Source organism: Piliocolobus tephrosceles, chromosome 8 (assembly GCF_002776525.5).
Source record: "Piliocolobus tephrosceles isolate RC106 chromosome 8, ASM277652v3, whole genome shotgun sequence".
In the NCBI taxonomy this organism is placed as follows: Eukaryota; Metazoa; Chordata; class Mammalia; order Primates; family Cercopithecidae; genus Piliocolobus; species Piliocolobus tephrosceles.
In genome coordinates, this window is record NC_045441.1 from 14,589,469 (window position 1) to 14,614,885 (window position 25,417).

The 25,417-nt window shown below is 38.2% G+C and overlaps 2 gene segments (V, D, J or C); both read left to right on the forward strand.

Annotated features, from left to right (window-relative positions):
• The window catches only part of LOC116418884, a 59,617-nt gene extending 37,689 nt beyond the window's left edge, over positions 1-21,928 (forward strand). Inside the window, 4 exon segments of the C gene segment in view lie at positions 9,252-9,309; positions 15,884-16,213; positions 19,374-19,421; positions 21,340-21,928. Of these exon segments, the coding sequence occupies positions 9,252-9,309; positions 15,884-16,213; positions 19,374-19,421; positions 21,340-21,482 (579 nt within the window).
• On the forward strand, positions 2,834-3,813 carry LOC116418885. The segment is given in 2 exon segments: positions 2,834-3,022; positions 3,122-3,813. Coding segments are annotated over 2 exon segments (489 nt in total).
• Positions 21,929-25,417: the final 3,489 nt, after the last annotated feature.

A 25,417-nucleotide genomic window follows, 5' to 3' on the forward strand; every position in this document is an offset into this window, starting at 1 on the left:
CAGCAAGAAAATGGCTCTTTACACAAACATCTTCAGATAGTAAAAATCACACAGCAATGAGAAATCCATTGATACACTGAGTTAGAAAAGCAGTTTCACAGGATGTTTGAGTAAAATAGCATGGGTCCCTTCCCCTGCAGTCTGCGGGTCTTAGCTGTGTGTTCAAAGCGCACTTCCTCCTGCCATCTCAGACCTCAGATTTTCTCTGTGATTAGAATACCCCATATTCAGCCACCTCTCTGGACAAGAGCTTGCAGAATGCTGCTCCTGCTACCAGGCATCCTGGTGGCCTCCCTGCGGACGTGTGAGTTGCTTTACCCAAGGGACATCTCGCTCATTGGAAGGGAGGCACAGAAAGTGTGGACATTTATTTATTTTTAATGTTTACTTTTATTTTAAGTTCAGGGGTACATGTGCAGGTGTGTTATATAGGTTGAACTGTGTCATGGGGTTTTTTTGTACAGATTATTTCATCACCCAGATACTAAACCTGGTACCCATTCATTATTTTTCCTGAGCCTCTCCCTCTTCCCACCCTCCACCCTCTGATAGGCCCCAGGATGTGTTGTTCCCCTCTATGTGCCCATGTGTTCTCATCATTTAGTTCACATTTATAAGTGAGAACATGTGGTATTTGGTTTCCTGCTCCTGTGTTAGTTTGCTAAGGATAATGGCCTCCAGTTCCATCCATGTCCCTGTACAGGACATGATTTTGTTCTTTTAATGGCTGTATAGTATTCCATGGTATCCCTATCAATCCCTTTACTGGGTATATGCCCAAAGGAATAGAAATCATTCTGTTTTAAAGACACATTGCATATGAATGTTTATTGCACTACTTTCACAATAGCAAAGACATGAATCAACCTAAAGTGTGGACACTTAAATCACACTATTTTCAGGTGGAACAAAGCCACATGGTAATTCAAGCTAAGCTGACAAATTCCACCATTACCTTGAGTTCTTCAGGAAGAAAATGTGAACTTCACACCCAAGCCTTCCCTTAATAGAAAACAAACATACTATCTTAGTCAACATCAACATTTCATATTGAAAAATTTCAAAATTTTTGATTTTCCTTTCAGATACAAACGGAGACAATCTCATAACACAACTTGTAACATCCGTCACCAAGAAAAAAGGAAATACAGCATTTCTTGAATGCCAGATAAAATCCAGTACCTTCCAGAAGAATGTATGTATACACTGGTACCACCAGAAGCCAGACCAGCCCCTAAAGCGAATTCTGTATATCTCCTCAAATGAAAATGTAGTCCATGAACAAGGTGTTAGTGAGGAAAGATATGAAGCAAGGAAATGGCAAAGTGACTTGTCCTCCAGCCTGAGAATACACCGAGTTGCCGAGGAGGACGCAGGGATATATTACTGTGCCTGCTGGGACACACTCTATCAAAATGATCCACTGTAACTGAACAAAAACGCCTCCCATGCCCGCTGTACCTGTGCAAACACACACCTCCTCTTTTCTGCCTCCTAGAGGCACCTGGTTGCTGACCACAGAGCACTTTTCTCTGGTGCATGTGTCCTGAGCAAAGTCTGAGCACGAGCCCAAGGGCCCAACCTCTGATGCTTCTTTCAATGAGAAATTTTATCTCATTTCTCATTAGACAGAGCTAGACCCTGTCTCACCCCTCGGAGCCTGGGCTGGCTTTTGGGCTGGTTTATTGACTTTGAATGAATGAAAGAGTGCTGGAAAATACAAGGCCTTTTGAGTGACATAGACATGGATTTCAAATTCCTGCTGGGCCACTTACTGACAGTGTGATCTAGGAAAGTTCTTAATGCCTTTTCATTCTGTTTATTCAACTTCAGGTGTGGCTAACATTAGTCACCTCACAGAGTTGCTGAGGTCTAAATGAGCCTCCATATACGAAAGCTTCTGACATAGCGCTCAACAAATCACTTCCTTTCTGTCCTTTCCCTTATGACTAAATCACTGAGCTATCTCAGCTAAAATAGTGATGTGTAGAAACTTAAAAACAGGCCAGGCACGGTGGCTCACACTTGTAATCCCAGGTGTGAGTATTGGAGGTCAGGGTGGAAGGATTGCTTGAGACCAGAGTTTGATATCAGTTCGGGCAACATAGTGAGACCTTGTCTCTAAAAACCATACAAAAATTAGCTGGATGTGGAAGTAGTCACTTGTAGCCCTAGCTATTTGGAAGGTTAAGGTGGGAGGGTCACTTGAGCCCAAGAATTCGAGGCTGCAGTGTGCTCTGATGGTGCCGCTGCATTCCAGCCTGGGTGACAGAGCTAGACCCTGTCTCAAATAAATAAATAAATAAATATAAAATCTTATATTGTTCCCCAAACAACAGTAAATTATAACTTTAATTCTCAAAAACTAAAAATTATGCATGGGAAAAGAGTGGAGGGTAATAAACCAAAAATATTTTTTTCCTTCAAAATTTTGCTTCAGTCACAATAGAGTATAACAGCACAGTGTCTAAAGCAATAACCACATGAATTGTTAATATTTATCACACTATGAAGTCTGGGGACATTTCCAATCTATAAAATGTACATAGTACTGCAAGAGGTTGTGAAATTATAATATCATTTGTTACCATACACAGTGATAATACTTTTCCTCCAATACTCATGATACTGCATAGCTACGCACAACTCTGACAAAATATGACCAAAATGGGAGTGGAGAAAGAGGTCAAAGATAGACCTATTTAAAGTAACACTTAAAAAAACAATAGGAAAGAATTACTCCGAAGGGGAAGTTAACATTGACTTATTATAACAGAAGTGTTTTCATGAGATCTTCTTGGATTTGATAGTGTCTTTACACCAGAACATGACAAATACCACTTCAACAGAGATCTCCCTGTGAAGGACTTTTATTGGTTTTAAAACAAACCTTTCCCTCCCTATCACAGAGCAACAGCTGCCACTACATCTTCAGTCCTAATCTGTGCTCCCTTGTAGCGTCTACTCTGACTAGCCACTGGCAATGTCAACCTCATGGGTTTTTCTTGTGTCTTTGGCTTGGGTTTGTAGGTTAACTTTACTCCTTTCTTGTCTTTTCATAATTTTTGTGTCCACAGTCAACTGTTTTCAGTGCCTCTCATTTCCCTTCCTTGTTTTTCAGATGGAGACACCAAAATGAGAATATCTCAGGATCAACTCTCCTCCACACGCAGACAAGACAGAACAGTGCACATAAGGTGCAAGCTGTCTGGGGTTCTTCTCGAGAAGACCGTTGTGCACTGGTATCAACAAAAAGAAGGGAAGCCCCTGAGACGAATCCTTTATGGCTCAGCCAAAAATTACAAGCAAGACAGGCCCAATCCCCGCTTGGAGGCAGATGATAAACATGATGGTATTTTTTACCTGATCATTAATAACGTTGCCAAGTTGGATGAAGCCACTTACTACTGTGCCTGCTGGGATCTCACAATGTCACAGAGTCAGAAGGGACCTGAAAGAAAACCTTCCTATGACCACCCTCTGACTGCTTTCATACTCCTGCAACCACAACAGACTCCTAAATGCTCTTGTTCATTGGTTCATAGGCTGTTTGAACAGGGAGGGCTCTTGGAACATATTTAGCCCAATGTCCCCACTTCAAATGAGGAAACTTGGGGCACAGAGACAGCAAGTGACTTGTCTCAAGCTAGTTAACCACAGAGGTAGGGCCACACTCTTGCATTTCAGATTCTCAGTCCAGTGCCTCTTCCTGCCTCTCTTGTGGTCTGTGTTGAACTTCTTACAGCAGAATCACATTTCTTTCAAAAGGGAACTGCGACAACTTCCCTATGCATCGTCTTCCTCAGTGGTACCCCTAGGCCCCAGTGAAGTCTGGTATCGGCCAAACATGTAACTACCACACTGCTGAGAAGGGGACAAAGGTCAGCAGGGATGGACTCCACGCTCCATCTACCCATGTTGTCTTCCCATAGCTATTTACTGCCCTTTGTTTCTATAGCTTCCTATCTATTCTGAAATCCCTACTAATCAGAGCAGTTTCCCTGGTATGCCCATCACACATATGGGCAAGTGGGAAGTAGAGATTAGCTTTTCTTCTGACTACATTAGTAAATTCTTATAATAGAAGTGCCTGCTGAACCAAGGCTGGAATTTCCTACTCTTCACTCTGAAACCTAGAACCAATCCCAATTGGCTGGCCACACACTTGTTTCAAATTGGGTAGCCCTGGCTTGCTTTCTGCTCTCTTAGAGTGACCTAGGACTTGTTCATGTCCAAGGCCTTACCAGCCACACCTAGAAAATAGCAAGAACAATAGTAGTAGCCATATCTATACCATTACGTTATAGCTCGGTACCTCTCTTTTTGAATGTCTGACAAGTAGCCAAAAAATTATTGATTCCAGTTCCACTCCCTTCCCCCAATCTCCAAGCATGTATTATTTTCCTCACCAGACTTTCCTATTGCAGTAAATGGCAACAGTATATTGTATCATCTGATGCAATGGCAAGGGTTTTTTCTCAAGCAGATAGTGTTTTGTTGACTTCCATGTTTTTTTTGTTTCTCCTGGTAATGAGAGAAAAGTGAGGAGACCCAACTATTATTGAGTTTCCTGTGATATGAGATCTGAAGGGAGGTTATAGGAGCTCTGGAAACTGTGGTTTTACCTGCCAGAGAGACATCCACAAACCAGGCCCAACCCTGTGTGGCCCAATCTGAGACTGGAGTAGGCTGTCTCAACAGAGCCCCGGACCGAAACACTACGGACCCAATGTAGAGAACACCTCGTCTTCTAACTTACTGCAGATTTAGAAACTCTTTGTATTCCCCCTGACATGTGCAGGGCAACAGGCCAGCCATGACAGCAATGATTGATTGTCATTCTGAAATGCATGGCTCAAATGGCCTCATAGATGTTATAATCTCCTGGTGTCACTGAAAGACAAATACAAAGAAAGTAAATTGTGAGATATAATTTGATATTCAGATTCAACTAGTCCCACTCCTCACAGATTATTTTGCTAGGTGCTGGCACTGCCTACTCATTGCTTTTTAGAATATGCAAATCAGACATTTCATCTACTTTTTATTTCATTTCATACGTTCTGTGCTTCCTAGAAAGCAATACCCAGCATCTTTTATATGGCCATTTGAGATACAGATTCTCTGTGTTATACAGACCTAGACTATACCTGGGAACTGCGCTCCTTACACATATCTTTCCAACTGTGAAGTAATTGATGAACAGGGTTTGGGATCCGGAAAATTTGCACTGAAATCCTGGCTCAGTTTGAACTCCCTAATTCTGTTTCCTCACATGCCTTTAATAGTAATAACCATTTATAGGGTAAAGTAGAAAGAGAGAAATGCATAATTGGTGTCTGACTCACGGTAGACACTATATTTATGAGTTTTCTTTTCTTTCACTATCAAAAAGCACAGGGCCATGGATTGTCATCCTGAAGCAGGGGGAAGGGAAACGAAAAGGAGATTTGGGGCTTAGAGTAGAATATTAATTTCCCAAGACATTCCTCCAGACAAGAGTCTTTTTATGCAAACATTTCTTGTTTGTCAAAAAGAAACAAGTGTTTTACCAGACATGTTGCTTGTGGGAGCAATATCAGTTGAAAAGTGTCTATAATATGCATAGTGGCATGTTAAATACCCCAAGTGCAAAAGAAACCCTAAAAGACTAAATCATTGGGTTAAGAATGAAGGCAAGTGGTACAATTGCTAAAAGGGAGACTGATTGATAGTGCAGTGACCTGGCCTCCCCCAAACACTGCCCCAGTGTTTTCAGAAACAAGTGAGGATCCACTGGACTATATCGTAATATATCTGATATCATCTAAGTGATGATATATGTGAAATCAAATTATGCTAATTTATGAAAGTTAGTGGTCCACAGATGGTCAGTATGTGATTTTTTTTTATCTCTTGTACATGTCAGATAATGTGTTTATTTCGCTTCAGACAGTGGTCTCTCTCGGAAGCGTCTTAACTTACTTCTGTACCTGATTTAATTAAGATCCATTAAAATTTCTAAAAGACAAACCAATGTGAAAAATAGTGCAAATTATTATTTTGGTTCATGTTGGCCACCAAAACCTGATATGAAATGTGAGATATGTCTTCATATCTTTTGATGGCCAAACAAATTTGGTTGAAGCTGTTCTCTATGAAAGTTATTATCATCAAACTTGAAAAAGTGATGCAAAACTTCAGGCAATGCAGTGCCAACTTGTGCTTTACCTCACTAGACTTAATTGTTATTTATGTATTTATTCATTCATAACCCATCTTCTTGGAAGCAGGATTTAAGTTGCCTCAGTTTGTTAGCTCAAGACATGACAAATGTGGTGGGGAGGATGTGTGTGTTCCAAAATATAGGGTTAGAGGCAAAATTGCTCATCTTTATACACATTCATTCAGGTTTCATTTTATGCCTTTAGTAGAACTGAACGTTATGGTCTTCACATAGTTTTTCTTTTTTGTAAACTTAATAAAAAATGTTATAATTCATTACTTACATTTTTACATTTTATTACTTAAATCTTTCATGGCTCTTGAAATGTAGACAGCTTCTAAGACTTCTGATAATTCCCCACATGGTCTTGGAATAAGGAAAAGCAGAGGACAAAAAGGGATTGAGTGGACATCATCCCATCTATGACAGGTGCAAGGGTAACTGACAGTCCGAAGTAACAATAACTTATAATTTTCAGATAAAAAGACACAGAAATAAGATATTTCCATTCTACCTTACGAAGTGAAGTCTCTCTGTCTGAATTATTGCATAAATGATAACAGAAAATCAATCAGTTTATAGCACCTCCTGTGTCCCCTGCTCTATTATAAATATCTCACAAAAGTCCTGGGAATTAGGTCTAATCCTCTCCATTTAAAAGGTGAGGAAACCAAGACTCTGAGATGTGTCTGCGCCCAAGGGCACGATACCAGGAGTGGAAGAACTGGAATCTGAACCTGGGTTTTCCAATTTTAAAGTGTCTTTTTCTTCATTCCCAACTTCCTGAGATAATAATTTATTTCATAAGAATCTTTTAAAAATTCGAGTAAACTTGTTAATGTTTGTTGCTCCAGCCACTCTGTACATCTCCACCATCTCTGCAACAACACATAAGCCTCTTAATGGCTTATGGCGACCAACTATAAAACCATCTGCTTCACACAAATTGCTGTCCCAGGGAGCACCCCTTCCTTTCTGCTCACGCATATATCTTCCTAAAGTGCAAATGTGATCATGTCACTTTCTTCTCTAAATTTTTTAGAAAGTCCTCATTGTCTATTCTTCTTTCAAAAACATTTATTTGAAAATACTATAAAATAGAAAATTGTCCACATTCTTACTTCTTAAAAATTAATGTGTTAAGTTTCTCCTACCCCACTTCCATCCCATACCCCTTTACTCAATGGATACAATTATTCTCCTACATGTTCCTTCTGGCCATGTGTAGCTTTGTAATTTTAGTTTTAATATATTTTGACCCTTTGTTATCTGGGATGAGGTACAGCGATATTTTTATTTTCTCAGGTAATTATTTTCCTAATGCCCGTTTCCAAACAACCCATCCTTTCCTTTCAATTTAAAAATGCTGCAGCTTGTTTTAAATAGGCACACATATTTGACACATTTTCTGGAGAATTTATTTTATTTGTCTATTTCATTATTCTTATATCATTATCATATTATCTCAGTAGCTTTATGATAAGAATTAAGATCTACAATGCCAAATATCTATTCACGGTACCATTTTTCAGAAAATTATTTTTCAAACATCTCATATTTATTCATTCCTATAGAATTTAAAATCAACTTATCTAGTCCAACATTAAACCTCACACCCTAGAACAACAACAACATGTCGTAGTAATTCTGACTGGAATTGTTGGAAATTTATAGATGAATTTAGGGTGTATTGGCCTCATTATGATAGAAGCTTTTTATTCAACAGTGTATGTTTCTCCATGTATTTAGGTTTTATCTTATGTCCTTAGGGAAACTAAATACTGTGTTCTTCATATCGTTCATGTATTTTTTTGGTAAATTTAATAAAAGATTTTATAATTCATTACTTTTTCACATTTTATTACTTAAATCCTCCATGCCTCTTGAATATTGACAGCTGCTAAGACTCCTGATGCTTCCCCCTCATGGTCCTGGAGTAAGAAAGACCAGAGGACCAAAGAGACTGAGTGGCCATCATTCCGTCTATCACAGGTGTAAAAGGTCATCGACAGCGCCACATAATAATTTTGAACTTTCTATTAAAAAAAAACCCTTTCCAAACATAATTTTCACCCAGCCCCATTGTCCTCTCCATTGGCTTGGGGGCTGTGAGCCGCCATGTATGGACAGGTACCCTCTGTAATCTCATTTGTGCCTTCCTGAATGAGGACTCAGGGGACTTAGGCTGGAGCAGGGTGGAGCTGGAGGGGACATGGAGGTCGTTAGACCTGTCCTCCTCAGTCCTTGCAACTGAACACCTCTTCTGTACTCAAGAGATCACACAGCAGACTCCAGCTTAAGATGGCAGATTTTTCAACATGTCAGATAGCTCGATTTTTTTTGTTGTTGTTGTTCATGCCTCAGTATAATTAAATGATCTATTATTTCATGGGAGACAGAAGTCTACAAATTTCTTCTGTTATTCCGGGAGAAATAATAAGTCATTGCAGAACACATTTTTTCTTTTGACATTGCTTTGGTAAAGCATCGTGTTGCCAAATGATAAAAGCGGCTTTTTGAAAGTGGAGACCTTGGTTCAAATTTCTCAAGTATATCTGCACTGACACATTTGCATTTTCAGTTACTGAAGAGTTTCCTCCTTTCAGAAATATCTTCCCAAGTTGCCAACAGAGAGGCCCTAGTGTTTGTGGAAACAGAAGGGCTTTTCCTTTGATGTAATCTCAAAGCAGTTTCAACACAATTGAACACCTGGAAATTAAAAAAAAAAAAAAAAATACAGTTCTCTGAATACTTTTCCTGGTAATTTAGAAAAGCAGTGGGTTGACCCATTGAGCCTGCTGTTTTCTCTTCCTGCTTTTTTTTCCATTTCCCTTTTCTGTTGGTGCTTTTCAAGAATTTCTGCCTTAGAAGAAAACAGGTAATTTATGAGGAAAAAGTACAAACTATCAGATGTCACAAAACCTATATTCAAGGACTTCCAAAAAAAGCCAGAAGATAAAATTGCTGGTTCAAAGTTGTTGGATTGCTAGTCATGTCATGAGGATCAGAAGGCTGAGATTTTTGTAGAAGCTCAGACCAGTGTGATAGCACTGGTTGGATCAAGATATTTGCTGAAGGGACTAAGCTCATAGTAACTTCACCTGGTAAGTAACTTTTTTTTCTGTTGTTATCCTAGTAATGAAAAACGGATAGATACTTTTTAGAAAAAAATGATCAACCTTATCTGAATCTGTCACATCCCTGGCCTCAGTATACCAGCAGCAATTTTTCAGGTTAGCTAAATATGGAAACAAAACGATTTTGTACATGATATCTTCCCTTCCCTGTCTGTAAGTGGATTAACATTCTACTTTCAGAATACACACACACTAACAAACACACACCTAACACACACACACACACACACACACACGGTAGACTCTGGAGAGAAATTAAAATGTTTTGAGGACCATGTCTGTAAACCATTGCTGCAAGTCCTTGGTCTAAGATAATTTTTTGTAGGTCTTTAAAGTGAGAGACATAAAAATGGAATTTTATTAATTACTTCTTCTCTGTATTTTGAGATACAACATAGTTCTTCCTTCTTCTGCTAGCCTGCCAAATCCATGTTATTGATTTTGATCTCATCCTGAGAAACAGTACAGAAAAAATTACTTAGTATAGTAAATTCCTATAGAACGTCGATACATCCCACTTATTAGTTCTCTAGTTTCTTTGAGGGAGGCTGAAGTCAGTCAAAATTTATGCTACTGGGACTCTTATTATATCACCTGGAAATGGCCCAGTTTAATAGAATTTGTAAGTTCAACCAGCCATGACAGCTCCAAGGTCAACGAAAAGAGTCTTCCTGATTTTACATCTTCATTTCTTCATTTATCCTCTCAGCAAATAGTTACTTGAAAACAGTTTTTGTTCTGAATGCTGGAGATAAAAGGGCAAACAAACACAGTCTCAACACTCAAAACCTGCCAGTCTGGCAGACAAGTATTCTAGATTCTGGCTTGGTTGGGCCCTGCCCATGTTCTTTGACCTGTGGCTGCCAGAGAAGCAGAAGGTCTTAGGTTCATGAGCTCGTTTTCGTTCTTAATTTATGTAGCAGTTATTGCTTATAAGATCTATGTATTGTGTTTGGTGGGAGGATTTGATAAAATGACAGGATATTGTTACTTTAAGGAGAAAATTAACATTAGTAAAGGTTATTGAGGGCCAGACACCATGCTAAATAGTTTCAGTGCTTTATCTCCTTCCTCATCAGACCTATGCAGGAGGTCCTCTTAGTTCCATTTCACAGATGAGGAAACTGAGGCCTAGAGAAGAGCAGTTACTTTCTTAAAGTCACATGACTAGTCACTGTGGCAAAGTTTGGGATCTTTCTAAGCCTGTTTATTCCAAAGTGCCTGGTCTGGATCCGTACGTGATATTTAGCAATATTAAGTCGTATTTTTATACTTTGAATATTTCCTCTTCTGTAGCTTAACCCTATGAATGGACTTCTTAGTTGACTATTTTTCTAGTACCAACTTCCAATTTGTATTACTATTTGTGTATTAATATAATTCTTCTACTTCTAATTATGGCACTGAAATGATCTCTCTTTCCTCCAAAAAGTCATATGGAATATGCATGTATTAAATATTCAAAATATAATTTTTAGGGTATTTCTATAGAATGAGTCATTTTGACATCATTCCACTCAGTTGTCTTTCTGTATTGGCATCAAATTTGCTAGATATGTTGAAAATGATGAAGGAGCTATTGCAGCTATGGTGTATTTCAGTGCTAAGTTGCGTAACTCAGAGCTGCCACGGATTCTCTGTGGAGTAGCACACGATTTAATTCAATGAAACTCTAAGGGTATTTTCAAGTCAAAAGGAGCAGTCTTTCGGCAATGAATCAGCATTAAGAATTCATATTTTGTAACAACTTATCTGGTATTCTAATAATGAGAACTGGATTCTAAAAAGAAGTTACCCTATTTATTTTTATTTTTATTTTTTTGAGATGGAGTCTCGCTCTGTCACCCAGTTGGAGTGCAGTGGCACCATCTCTGCTCACTGCAGCCTCCACTTCCCAGGTTCAAGAGATTCTTCTGCTTCCGCCTCCTGAGTAGCTAGGATTACAGGCACCTGCCACCAAGCCCAACTAATATATATATATATATATATTTTTGTATTTTTAGTAGAGATGGGGTTTCACCATGTTGGCCAGGCTGGTTTTGAACTCCTGAGCGCAAGTGATCCACTTGCCTCAGCCTCCCAAAGTGCTAGGATTACGGGCATGAGCCACCGTGCCTGGCCAAAAGGAAGTTACTTTAGAATCAATCTAGATACCCATCCCTCCGTACATATGAATCACAAAATACCTATAAATCATATTGAATATCTATTTACTGAATGTCAAACATAAGAATCCTATTATTGTCTGTCTTTGAAAATTAAGGAAATATTAACTCTAAATTACACTTAAGACAAATTGTATACATGAAAACTCTTTAGGGAATATTTAGAAGATTCAGGCAAAATCATGGGAAAAGTTAAAATCAGACTCTCTAATGTATGTGATACAAGGAGAGAATGTACATAACTCAAGGTGCCCAGGGCAGAGTGAGGTCAGTTCTTAAATTCCTGATTGCATTCAGAACTATTATGATTTTGTTTGACCTTTGTCTTGACTTAATGTCAGCCAATTTTTATGTCTTTGTGTAAATATTTAAAAAATACTGGCACAATTTTAAGACAAACACAAAGGGAAATTCTTGTAAAGGCTTCTCAGGTGGTGGGCAACAGTTTGGCAAAAAAATCAAGCAATTTGGTCCCGGAACAAAGCTCATCATTACAGGTAAGTTTTCTTTAAATTTTGCAATGTAGAGAAGGGATGGGAGGCAAGCAGGAGCTGGCTCAGAATTCTAGGATTCCCTCCTGGTTTGGTCACTGATCACGGTGAAATCTCCAGAGAGGTCAGGTGACTTGGTTCATGCCATGAGAGTCAGAACTTTTCCTGCCCTAACATGGGAGACATTACTAAGGAGCTTAGACCATTTGCAAATCTCTGAAGGATGGAGGCCTTATGTTCTACTGGTATCTCTCTGTTGAAAGTTTTGTGAACAAGTTTAGTTTAGAGATTTTATTTCTTCAATTCTAAAAATAACCAATGGAAAAAAGAAAACAAAGTAAACAAACAAACAAAATTCAGCTACCTTCCTCATTTGGTCACTGAAAGATGAAATATTTGATAATTTGACCAAAGAATGATTACTATCAAATGTCAAAATATTTCACCGTGTGACCACATTTAAAAGTGACATAAGCTGCATTTGTTATTTAAATTGGTCCAATGAGTTTGTTTATTATTTGTTAGCTTAAGCTTAAAGATGTAATTTTGCCTGGATGAGAGAAAACATCTCATAAAGATACTCTTGGTCTGTTAGATCCACTGAAATGAAAGTTTTGAGAGAATTTTCACAAAGTTGATAAAGCATTGAAAAAAATGAAAGCAGTTTTATATTTTTATTTCTTTAGTGGTTGAGATCGTATGATAAAATTAACTTATAAGTTAAAAAGTGACCTTCTGATTCTCTTTCATCCAGTTGACTTAATGTGAATGGTAGCAATCAAAGTCATAATTTGTAATTTTCTGAGAAGTGATTTTTCAGGAAAGTGCGGTGCAGGGAAGTGTATGGACTTTGCTCTCGATGACTCCTGGGGCTGCCACTTTCTATGTAACTGCCCTTTCGGAAGTGTCTTTTGATTCACCAAGTATTCAAATTATAAAAATGCTGGTTCATTAGAGAAAAATTGGAAAACACAAAAATAAACAAAAAATCATAATTTGATATTGACCCTCATCACATTATCTGTTAACTTGTGTTTAAACATTTTTTCTATGCTTTTTGTTTGTTTGTTTTACAAAGTTGGAATCATAGACTAGACACACTATAATAGACCTGGCTTTTTCACTTCACACTACTTCATAAACATTCTTTTCAAATGTCCTTAATATTTTGCAATACCAGAGCAAAGTTGAAAGTTCTGATTTCAAGTTGATCTGTACAATGAAAGTAACGGAGATTATTTATCTCGAGGGAATGTTGTATATATTAAATGAAATTAAATATGGAAATTACACACCAGAATGCCTAGCACTTGGTAGGTGATAGAAATATTAATTCCTCTTCCAGAATTCAAGTTACTGCCCATGAGAGATCTTTATACACTCAGGAATACAGACAAATGTATCAACCCCATCTATTCAACAGCTCACTTCAGAACAAATATCACTATTTGTAAAATGCTTTCTATTTCTAAAAAACTAATTGTACCTGCTTCTAAAAGTAATTAGAATGTTTTATGTATTATCTCAAATATGATGTGCCTGAATACAAGGTGATTTTTCATTTTCCGGAGAAAATTTATACAAGTTTAAGAAAATATGCATTTTCCCCTCCCCCAACTTGAATATGTAAATTTATAGGGATACAGGTAAAATAGTCAAATGTCTAGTTATAACATTTAATTTCTTAACTGGATCATACCTACAAAGTTAAAGATTATGTCAATACCAATATCAGTTGAGAAATATTGACTTTGTTGCCCTTATATTTCATTAAAGATTTTGTTTTGATGCTTCACATGCATCTAAAGCAACTACCTTAGAGCAACTTTCTAAAGCATCTCAGTTCTCAGTGTCCATTTTGGATTCCTCATATGATGGTGTCCCTGAATATTTTATTCTGAGAAACAATTATCCACTCACAAAATAAAAGGAAATTATTTTTTCCGATTTATTCTGTTATTCTACATTTGTATGAAGTAAGTAAAAACTACAGGGACCTTAGCCCCAAGTAATGATGATCAAATTCATGATACATTTCTTTGCCTTTTCTTTCCTTTTACCAGTGCTGTCGCCCCAAACTAGCATTCATTGAGTTCATTTCATGTTGATATCTTGTTCAGTTAGTCCTTCTGGATCAAAGCAGAGTATTTGAAGAACGTTTTTTAATATGAGAGGTTACACAAAGACTGTACCATCCATAAGGCACCCCCCATCACGTTGTGAGAGAAAATTTTGGGAAAGAAAGCCTCATTTTATGTTCTGGCACTTTCTTTCTGTCTATATAAATTTAGTATGTAGGTGTCCCTATCAGAGAGTTAGGATTTGCAAACGTATTCTCCATTCCTAGTGTCATATTTGAGCTTGACCATTAAATAAATACAGATGATCAAAAGTTCCAAGGAAAGGAGAAGGAAAAAGGCCTGTGATTACCTGGCAAGGAGCACAGGTTAAAATTTTATCCCCAAATGTAGGACAAAAAGGTAGGAGAATACATAAAATTCTGACAAGTGTATTACTGGATAGGATTAACAGAAGAGTATCTCTGAAAATAATCAATAAAAATGTTTAATAAGAGTTTTGGAAATGTTGCCATTTTGTTTCTAAATTCAAGAGATGGTGAATAATCTGGAGGTACAGCTGTAAATACTGCTCCACCCCAAAACTTGGAGGGTGCAGATGTGAAATTGAGATGTTATATAAAGATAGATATTAACTGGGAGGACTGCTAGTGGTATACACATTGAAGCTACATGGTCAACTTGATAGACAGTACGTACAGATGGAAGTAGATTCTCATTAAAACAAGTGACTGTGTATTGTTAAAAATAAAAGTGAACAAAATGGCTAGGCATGGTGGCTCATACCTATAATCCCCGCACTTTGGGAGGCTGAGGCAGGCAGATGACTTGAGTGCAGGAGTTTGACACCAGCCTGGTCAACATGGTGAAATTTGTCTTTACAAAATACAAATATTAGCCAGACATAGTGGTGCATGCCTGTAGTTCCAGCTACGTGGGAGGCTGAGGTAGGAGGAACACTTGAGCCTGGGAAGTTGAGGCTGCAGTGAGACATGATTGTGCTGCTGCATTCCAGCATGGGTGACAGAAAAAGCCCAGTCTCAAAAAACAGACAAACAAACAAACAAACAAAAAACTGACATTTATTCATATGGGAAATAAGATAAATAGTAAGATTTTAAAAATCTGACATTTATTCATACAGGAAATAAGATAAATAATCAGATAAATATGGTGCATCACAGAATCAGTGTAATGAAGAGTGGGAGGACACAAAATTGTGGAACATGAGAATGTGTGTTATTTGGCCAAAGAACATAAGTTACAAAGGATGGGAAATGGAAGTGGGAAAAGGACCAAAGAGTCTCATCTGTAGAGAGATCACTGAAGTTATCTGATCTTTTTCCCCTTTCCCCTGCCATCCACCTTGAAAACATGCTTCACTATGATGAAACAAAAGAGATAAAAAATAAAATAAATATAATCATGAACATTGGAAGCCTTGGTAGGAGGCAGTTAAAAATCACACTCCCTCACAGCATGTGCAGAATAAACAAAGGCCAGGTTTTCATCCAGCATCTGACACTTGAGAGCTGTGACTTTTGGCAAGTTATTTAACTTTTTGATCCTCTTTTCAACATCTGTAATATAAGCACAGTAATAAGTTCTGTGCTGTCTATCCTGGATGAAAGGTCCCGGTGGACACTATTGTTATTGTTATTGTTATTGTCTCTTTTTATTGTTATGTGCTAGACTATGTTATGTATTTTTGTATGTGTTATGTATGTATTGTTATGTATTTCAAACGGTGCAATGTGTGTGTTTCTCTCATGATTCTTTTAAATTCATATTCCATTTCTCCCCATAGATAAACACCTTGATGCAGATATTTCACCCAAGCCCACTATTTTTCTTCCTTCCATTGCTGAAACAAACCTCCATAAGGCTGGAACATACCTTTGTCTTCTTGAGAAATTTTTCCCGGATGTTATTAAGATACATTGGCAAGAAAAGAAGAGCGACACGATTCTGGGATCCCAGGAGGGGAACACCGTGAAGACTAACGACACATACATGAAATTCAGCTGGTTAACGGTGCCAGAAAAGTCACTGGATAAAGAGTACAGATGTATTGTCAGACATGAGAATAATAAAAATGGAGTTGATCAGGAAATTATCTTTCCTCCAATAAAGACGGGTATGTGTTTACACATATCATCTCTCAGAACACGTCTTTGAAAGGGAATCCTGCATTTTTTCCTTTCGGTATTAATGAAAAACAAGCATAAATCTTTCTTAATTGGTGTTACATTTAATGGTAGTGTAAATGCCCTGCTACTTTTCTATAGAATTAAAATGGTATGGGTTTTGGAGAAAACAAAATTGAAAAGGTTACTAAAGGTTTCTCAGCCTCAGTTCCATTATCCAAAATAAGAAAGTCACATGCTGGTTTTTAGGGTTGTTAGATGGATTAAAGGAAACAATATACACGGAAGCATCTAGCAACGAAGCAAGTGGTAAATGCTCAAAAAGAGTTCTCCCCTCTCTTGATGACTTTACTTAATCTGGAAATAAGAACAAATATACGCCTTTCAGGAATGTTCTATTGAAGCAGGCAGAGTCACTCACCTCAATCTTGCTACCCACAAAGTTTACCCTAAAAACGATGGGTTCATTGTTGACAAAATGATGTTTATCTAAAAACGGTTCCAATTTTCTATTTCCTTTGCCGAGACACAAAGGGGAGGCAAATGTGCAAAGCCTGAGGGTAGTCTTACCACTGTGCTTACATGATATGATTTTTCCAGTGATTAGGGCAAAATAAAATGTATAGTAAGTTCCAGGATAGTGAATATTATACAGGCAACAAGTTACAGTTTTATAACGTGTTTTCCTTTACCCTAAATTCTAAAAGTAAAATGTCTTTCTACCTGCTTTTTTTTTTTTGAGACAGAGTTTCGCTCCTGTTGCCCAGGCAGGAGTGCTGTGGCACCATCTCGGCTCACCGCAACTTCCACCTCCCAGATTCAAACAATTCTCTTACCTCAGCCTCCTGACTGGCTGGGATTACAGGGGTCCACCACCACACCTGGCTAATTTTCATATTTTTAGTAGAGATGGGGTTTCACCATGTTGGCCAGGCAGGTCTTGAACTCCTGACCTCAAGTGATCCATCTGCCTTGGCCTGCCTAGTGCTGGGATTATAGGCGTCAGTCACTGTGCCCAGCCTAAAAGTAAAATGTCTTTCATGCGCTTCTCAAAGCAACTACGTTAAGGAGGACACGTCTCTTAATGTCATTCTACAGTAGATTTCTATGCTCTTTCTTGGAAGTTTGTTTTTTTCTGAGAAAAGCTAAAAATATAACATGGAAGTGATCATATTATATAATCAATGAAGTGCTTTAAAGGAGATAAAACTAATCTGGTCCACATTTGCAACCAACCTTGATTGAGAGAGAGAGAGAGAACTCAGGATACTCTTACAGATTTTATTACCGGGAATAGTTACTTTATTCTTTTTATCTCAATCAATGCATGGAAATAAGTGATAGTCACTTTCATTTATCTTTTAATAAATAAAATTAACCTAAGGAAAAGAAAAAAACATTGAAAACCCATTAAAGTCAGCCCTTAAAGATATTTGGGCATGCAGACATGATAACTAACATTTGCATTCATGAGATTTACCCAAAACCTATGCCTCAAGTTCATTTTTGAGAATACATGAAATAAAGATCTCAATGAGTGCATAAAACTGCACACCAGAATCATATCCGTATAGATAAGAACACATCTACTAGAAAAATAATAAACTCAAACACCTATGCGACTCTGTTTTCTTCTGCTTTAAAATATGTTGTCTTTGTTTGCATGTTTGTGCCTTCCTTTTTTTTAAATATCACAGATAAATTCAACTCTTACCTCAGGTTTTATTCAGAGAACTATCAATGTGACTTGGCCCGTCTCTTTCTAGTCCCAGAAAGAATTGCACTGAAATGCTGAGCTCCTGTAATAAAAATGAGCATTTGCTGAGAATAATTAACATACTCAAAGAGATTTTCTTAGAGTACACAATGGTGACATTATATTGTCTCTATAAATTACTTTCTATCTATTTCTGTGGATTATTTCTACTAAGAACTTTTCACATGTCCAATTTCTTTTCTTCCCCTACGACTACTGTCTGAATACTGGCTCTGCTGTTCACTGATATGACTCTCGGCAAGTTGCCTGCACTTTTTAAACTTTATTTCCTCATTCAGAACATGGGGCCATACGTAATAAAACTCACTTCAGTGTTATTGGGGAATAAAAAAAAAATGCATGGGAAGCATTTAACATAGTGCCTGAGACAATAATGAGCACCCAGTAGATATTAGCTTTTGTTAACATTGTTGTTGTTATGTCCAGAAACACTATACCTCCAGAAAATCATGGGTACTTGCTAGGGACATTGGGGACATGCATGGTTTGGAAAGGAATGACTGCTTTTTTCTGCTTAGGTGAGAAATTTTTCTAAGTCAGACTCGTTCAACATGTAAGATTCTGTTGTGGATTCTAGGACTGAAAGAATTCTTGGCCCCGTGTGGTGTCTTATCCCTGTAATCCCAGCACTTTGTGAGGACAAGGCAGGAAGATTGCTTGATCCCAGGAGTTCCGAACCAGCCTGGGCAACATGGCAAAACCCTGTCTCTACAAAACATTACAAACATTAGCTGGGCATGCTGACATGTGCCTGTACTCCCAGCTACTCAAAAGGCTGAGATGGGAGGATCACCTGACCCTGGGCAGTTTGAGGCTTCATTGAGCCATGATGACACCACACTATACTCCACTCCAGTCTGGGCAACAGTGAGACACTGCCTCAAAAAAAAAAAAAAAAAAAAAAAACCCAAATTAATCTTTTTGCTGATCTCATGTCAGCAGTGTGTGTTAAAGGCTGTAAAGTAGCCACTTGTTCTGTTCATTTTTCCACTGAACAAGTATTTATCAAAAACATACTTTGGGCAGACACTGTGCTAGGAGCTATGAATACAGAAGGGAAACCAAATGATCTTGGATACTACACTCTAGTTGGGATAAAAAAGAAAAAAATGTATTCTTCATGAACTTCAACATATTGATGTGCAAAAACATAATATATGAATTAGATCTACCTAATCACATAGAATTAGACAAATTATTTCTGGAATTGTGGGCTCATATTTTTAATAACTGTCCTTCTGCCTCTCTGTTGACAGGTTTTATCAATATTCATGTAATTACACACACACACACACACACACGCAAACATACACACACACCTTGACAAATAATGGGCATGAATAATTGACTACTACTTGCTCTCATTCTTCTAGATGTCATCACAATGGATCCCAAAGACAATTGTTCAAAAGATGCAAATGGTAAGTTTTTGTGTTTTTTACTTCCTCTTGATCATTTTAACTTTTGAATTTCTCTGGCTTGAAAAATCAGGGAATGGATTTTGTTAGGTTGGATGCTGCAGAAGGGACCTTGTGATATTTTAAATGAGTCCCTCATTTTCTAGGAGTTGTATTAACAAAGCAAACTACCGCTTTGGGGTATGAGATGACTGTAAATTAGAGGGTAAAGTGATATGCTTTTAGCTATTTCAAAAATCGTTTTATTCATCCATGTGTGTTTTTTTCTCTTCTTTCTTTCTTTTTCTTTTTTTTTTTTTTTTGAGACAGAGTCTTGCTCTGTCACCCAGGCTGTAGTACAGTCACGATCTCAGCTCACCACAATCTCTGTCTCCCAGCTTCAAGTGATTCTCCTGCCTCAGCTTCTCAAATTGCTGGGACTACAGGCGCATGCCACCATGCCTGGCTAATTTTTGTATTTTTAGTAGAGTCGGGGTTTCACCATGTTGGCCAGGCTGGCCTCAAATTCCTGACCTCATGATCTGCCCCCTCGCCCTCCCAAAGTGTTGGGATTACAGGTGTGGGTCACTGTGCCCGGCCTGATGTCTTTTGTTTTAATGACTGGGGAAATCATGATACCATGTTGCTTCTTGAGTTGTTTTGCTTTAGTCTTTGGTCTTTGCTAGTAGCTAATAACACAAACTAGTGTTTATCAAGTGCTTTTTACACAGAAGGGCTTGGGCTGTGTTCTGCATTTTCTTGTTATCTCTTAATACCCCTATAAAATGGTACATTATTTTTTTCTCCCTATTTACAATCCCTTTAAAGCAAATAGTTAAAAATCCCTATTCATGTCACACAGGTCTGGGATTTCAAATCAGGCCATCAAACAAAGCGCTTACGTACTTAGTAAGTTTTCTATTATTTTTCTGCAGTAGAGTCAGATAGCAAGAAATTACAAAGCTAGGAACCCGAAACAAAAAGGACATAATGTGGGGATGGGTGAGTGCATGGGCTTTGCAGAGTGGACTTTCACTCCACCTCTTTTAATGATTAGGTGTAAGTGACCTACATTTACTGAGTAATATTTTTTTTAATCACCCAACCACGAATAATTATACCAGATTCACAGTTATTGAAGAGATAAGAGCGTGAATGTGAGATGTCTAGCATAGGGTATCTCATTTAGCAGACGCAGAATGAGTACTTATTTCTGGCCTTTTCTCTCTACATAAGCACAAAGAATGTGACTAGAAGCATTGGCTCTAGCCCTGCTGAACTTTCTTCTATTTCCAATACCAAGGGGCTCTGACTTAAGCTGCCACACCAGTCAAGGAGGGGCAGTAACATCTCACTTGACGAAGGGCGGGAGTTATGAACACATCACTTTTCCACACCAAGTACTGATGTTTCTGGAGTTCTGACATCATGAAGACAAAACATGTAAAATGGAAAATTCTGCAGGCAGAAACAGCCTTGTAGCTCATTGAGTAGCCACTGGTGGTCCACCCCCACTGTCTTTACTTATTCCTTGACAGCATATATATCTTGCAAAACCTCAAATAATATTAAATGCAATCACCCCATAATAGCATAGCCATAATCAGAGACATTTAGGAAAGACAGCTGAGTGTGCCACAACTACCTAACACATCAGCGGATCTGGATTAACCACTTTCTTTGCTTTCCTACAATGCAACCTTACTTTTTAATAGCTTGGAATGTTCTACATATGAATTTAGCAGAGGTTGTTAATCAACTTGAAAGCTGAATTCTGACTTATCTGACTCTTGGTGGTGGTGGTAGCAGTACATGTTTACTTTTAGGTTTTGGTGGTGGTAGAATATCGCTTCAATGTAAATCATCAGAAATAAGTATTTGTGAACCCCTCTCCCATTAATATGTCTTATTCTGTAAAAAGAACATGTGAAATTTCTCTTAGATGCACTACTGCTGCAGCTCACAAACACCTCTGCATATTACACGTACCTCCTCCTGCTCCTCAAGAGTGAGGTCTATTTTGCCATCATCGCCATCTGTCTGCTTAGAAGAACGGCTGTCTGCTGCAATGGAGAGAGACCGTAACAGACGGTGGCACAAGGACGCCATCTTTTCCTCATCGGTTGTTGTCCCTAGAAGCGTCTTCTGAGGATCTAGTTGGGCTTTCTTTCCAGGTTTGGGCTATTTCAGTTCTCACGTGTGTACTATTCTATCATTGTTGTAGAATGGTTTTCAAACCAGTGGGCACACAGAAAACCTCAGTCTGTGATGACAATGAGGAATAGCCATGGCAGTCTCCAGCACCACTCTCTCCATATTCTCCACAGCTCCTCCAGCCAACCCCAATAGCCTCTGCCATGGTGTAGACAGTCCGCGGCTTCTAGCCTTGTCCCTCCCTTAGTGTTCTTTAATTTGATAACTGCCTGGAAGCCTTTCATTTTACACGTCCTGAAGCAGCCTTCTTTGCTAGTTGAATTATGTGGTGTGTTTTTTATAATAGGCAAAATAAATTTTAAAAAATGAAAAGTTAACTTTTGCACATGTGTATTTTAATTGGATGATATCGAATTAAAAATCCAAGGTAAGAAACCTCATGGCAATTGGGCTATGGAATTCTGTATTGGTTGTAAGAATGGTCCAACATCCCATTTCTATTTCTTTCCCTGAGATAGCGTCTATGACACCTTCTAAGAGGAATCATAACCAAATGCAGGAGCCCATGTGGCTTCTGTTTTAAACGTCACCAGAGTTAGATTCATTTGATTTAGGACATTCCAGTGGCAACAGGACACCATCTCCTGTGACGCGTACCGTGCGAGCTCAGCTCTAGAGTGTTTCGCAGACACCGTGTTTCCTGATCCTCACGATACCCCCAGGAGAGCTGCCCTAACACCAGAGAGGCAGCGTGATGGAGAGGCTCAGCACCTGCTCTCTGGTCCCAGGAATCCGGGTATGGTGTTTAGTATCTGTGTGACCTCCGTTGAGTTCCAGGAACTCTATGTGCCATAATCTCCTCATGTAAAATGAAGTTATAATGCCCCATTTCCTGGAGTTATGTGGATTAGATGAGTTAATAGCACCTGGCACATGCAAATCCTCCACAGTATCGGCGTGCACTGTTGGTAACTCTACTCTAGAGACAGTAATAAGCCAAAAAGTATCTGACACAGGCCTCAATCAACTTCGAAGTTTATTTTGCCTAGATTAAGGGCACACCCAGAAGAAAATAACACGGAATCACTGAAACAGTCTATGGTCTGTGCCTTTCTCCAAAGATGAATTTGAGGGCCTCAATATTTAAAAAAGGAAAGTGGACTGGAGGGGAAAGAAGAAGTGTATAACAATCCACACGTTGCAAGAGCAAGGGAGCAGGCAGGGGAACTGCCAAATTATGTATTCATGTTGCACTCATTAAATCAGCACTTTACATAAGATACAGTGAACATAGAGTAGCTACTTCTGGAGCTATTTGACCTTTCATCTGTAGCTCTCTGTTTAGGCACAAAAGGAAAGGCAGCTTCTCCCATGAGCCAGCTTTTGGCTTATTTTTTTCTAAAACATAGCATGGTGAATTGGGGTCCCGAGTTTTCCTTTTCCTTTCACACAGTAGATTCCACTGGAAAATAAATAGATGCGGAGTTGAAAAATAATATTCATAGCATAACCCTATTAATCCTATTGTGAGATAAATACATTTGAACATTTACATGGTTCTAAAACACTCAAATTTTTATTTAGATAAATATGGATGTACATATATAAGTATCCATGTACATGTATATATGTTTTCATTTACCCTTCTTACACAGGGAGTGTACAACATATATTATTCTGCACATCTCTTTTCATTTATAAATCCTAAAGCTCTTCTTATATCTGTATACAGGGACACTTCACTACAGGTATTTTTCTCTTTTTTTTTTTCTTTTTTCTGGATGCAGTCTCAGTCAGTCTCCCAAACTGCAGTGCAGTGGTGCGATCTCGGCTCACTGCAACATCTGCCTCCTGGGTTCAAGAGATTCTCCTGAATCAGCCTCCCCATTGGCTGGGATTACAAGCTCCCATCAACATGCCCAACTAATATTTGTGTTTTTAGTAGAGACAGGGTTTCACCAGATTGGCTAGGCTGGTCTTGAACTTCTAACCTTAAGTGATCTGCCCACCTCAGCTTCCCAAAGGCCTGGATTTACAAGCGTGAGTCACCGTACCCAGCTAAATATAGGTATTTTTCACTGGTGAACATACTTTTAATCAGTGTCTTGGTTTAGTTCCAATCTTTTGCTATTATAAAGAATGCTGAAACGAATAATAGTGTTTTATGTCATTTGAACATGTACACTGGCAATTCTGATAGGTACTGCCAACTTGCCCTCCATAGAAATAGCCCTAACCCCTTCTCCCACAATGTGTGTGAAAGCTGAGAGCATACTGCTTAATGTTGGGGCTTTGCTCATTTGACAGGCGAAAATAGTATCACATTGTGTTTTTAATTTGCTTTTTTCTTCCTGTGAGTGAAGATAAACATCTTTTTATGTTTAAGGTCTATTTTATATTATTCTATGCCATATTTGTTCATGTCCTTTGACCATTTTTTCTACTGAGTAATAATACAAATAGGCATGACACTCATTTATATGCGTCTGTGTATTTCTGCAGGCAAAGATAAAATGTTCCATGTATGGTAGGTGGGTGAAAAAATGACAAGTGATTGTGTGTTTTCTGTTTTCTCCAATGACTCCTTTTAAAGTAAACATTTTTATACATTAGATTTAAAACAATGTGTTACTGTCCTCTCATCCTTCTATATCCTTTCCACATTTAGAGTAAATACGATACTCCTTAGCCCTTCATTTTCCCCACCAAGTGGCACACTGTCTCCAACCTTCTCTGCATGCTGTATTCACTCCTGATCTTGTACACTCATGTGCTGAGTCAATGAACAAGAGGCTGATTGAAAAATTAGTTCATGGAAGTCCAGAAACCCTAACCTCAGGATCAGCATGGAATAAAATTTGAAACTGACTATGAGAAGAAAATGCAAACTACTTCCGTGATATTGGAGAGGGGAAAGTCTTCTTAAACAGCACTCCAAAACACCCAAAGTATATGGCAAAAAAAAGAGTTTGACTCCGAAATTAAGAATTTATATTTAATGAAAAGATACTTGAGACAGTTAGTTGGCAGACAGATTTGCCTAAAATGTTTGTTCCACCCCAAATTCACAAAGGATAAATGTCTAAAAACCATAATGAACTTATTCAAGTCAAGAAATGAATAATACTATTATTATGATTTGTTTATATCATTTATATTAATTTATAATATGGCGATATCATATATTATAATATAATAATAACATTCTTTGTCACTTGCCACAGACTGTGTGTATTATTTTATTTAATCTTTACAAATCTATGAGGTAGTTGATCTTTTTACTTATTAAGGCGGGAAGCTAAGATAGAGTTACATGAGGAAGCTTGTTCATGGTCACACAGTCAATAAATGGCAGGGCCAGGCTGTGTCCCAGGCAGACGAGCTCTAACATAAGTTCTAACTCCAGCCTCCTTGTTGGTATGCTTAGAGGACGTGAAAGGTAATTCACACTTCAGTGAATACTAAGTATGAAAAAGGACCTCAGCTTCCTAATAATCAGATCTGTGCCTTCTTTTTTTTTTTTTTTTTTGTGAGACAGGTTCTCACTGTGTTGGCCAGGCTGGAATGCAGTGGTGCGATCTTGGCTCACTGCAGCTTCTGCCTCCTGGGTTCAAGCGATTCTCCTGCCTCAGACACCAAGTAGCTGGGATTACAGGTGTGCCCCACCATGCCCAGCTAATTTTTGTACTTTTACTAGAGATGGGGTTTCTACTAAATCCCTAATTTTGTATTTGCAGTAGAGACAGGACAGCTTGATAGCTATCAGATTGGAAATAAATAAATAAATAAATAAATAAATAAATAAATAAATAAAATTAGCGTTTCTGATAACACCATGGCCCTGGTAGCATTTAGTGAAGATATGA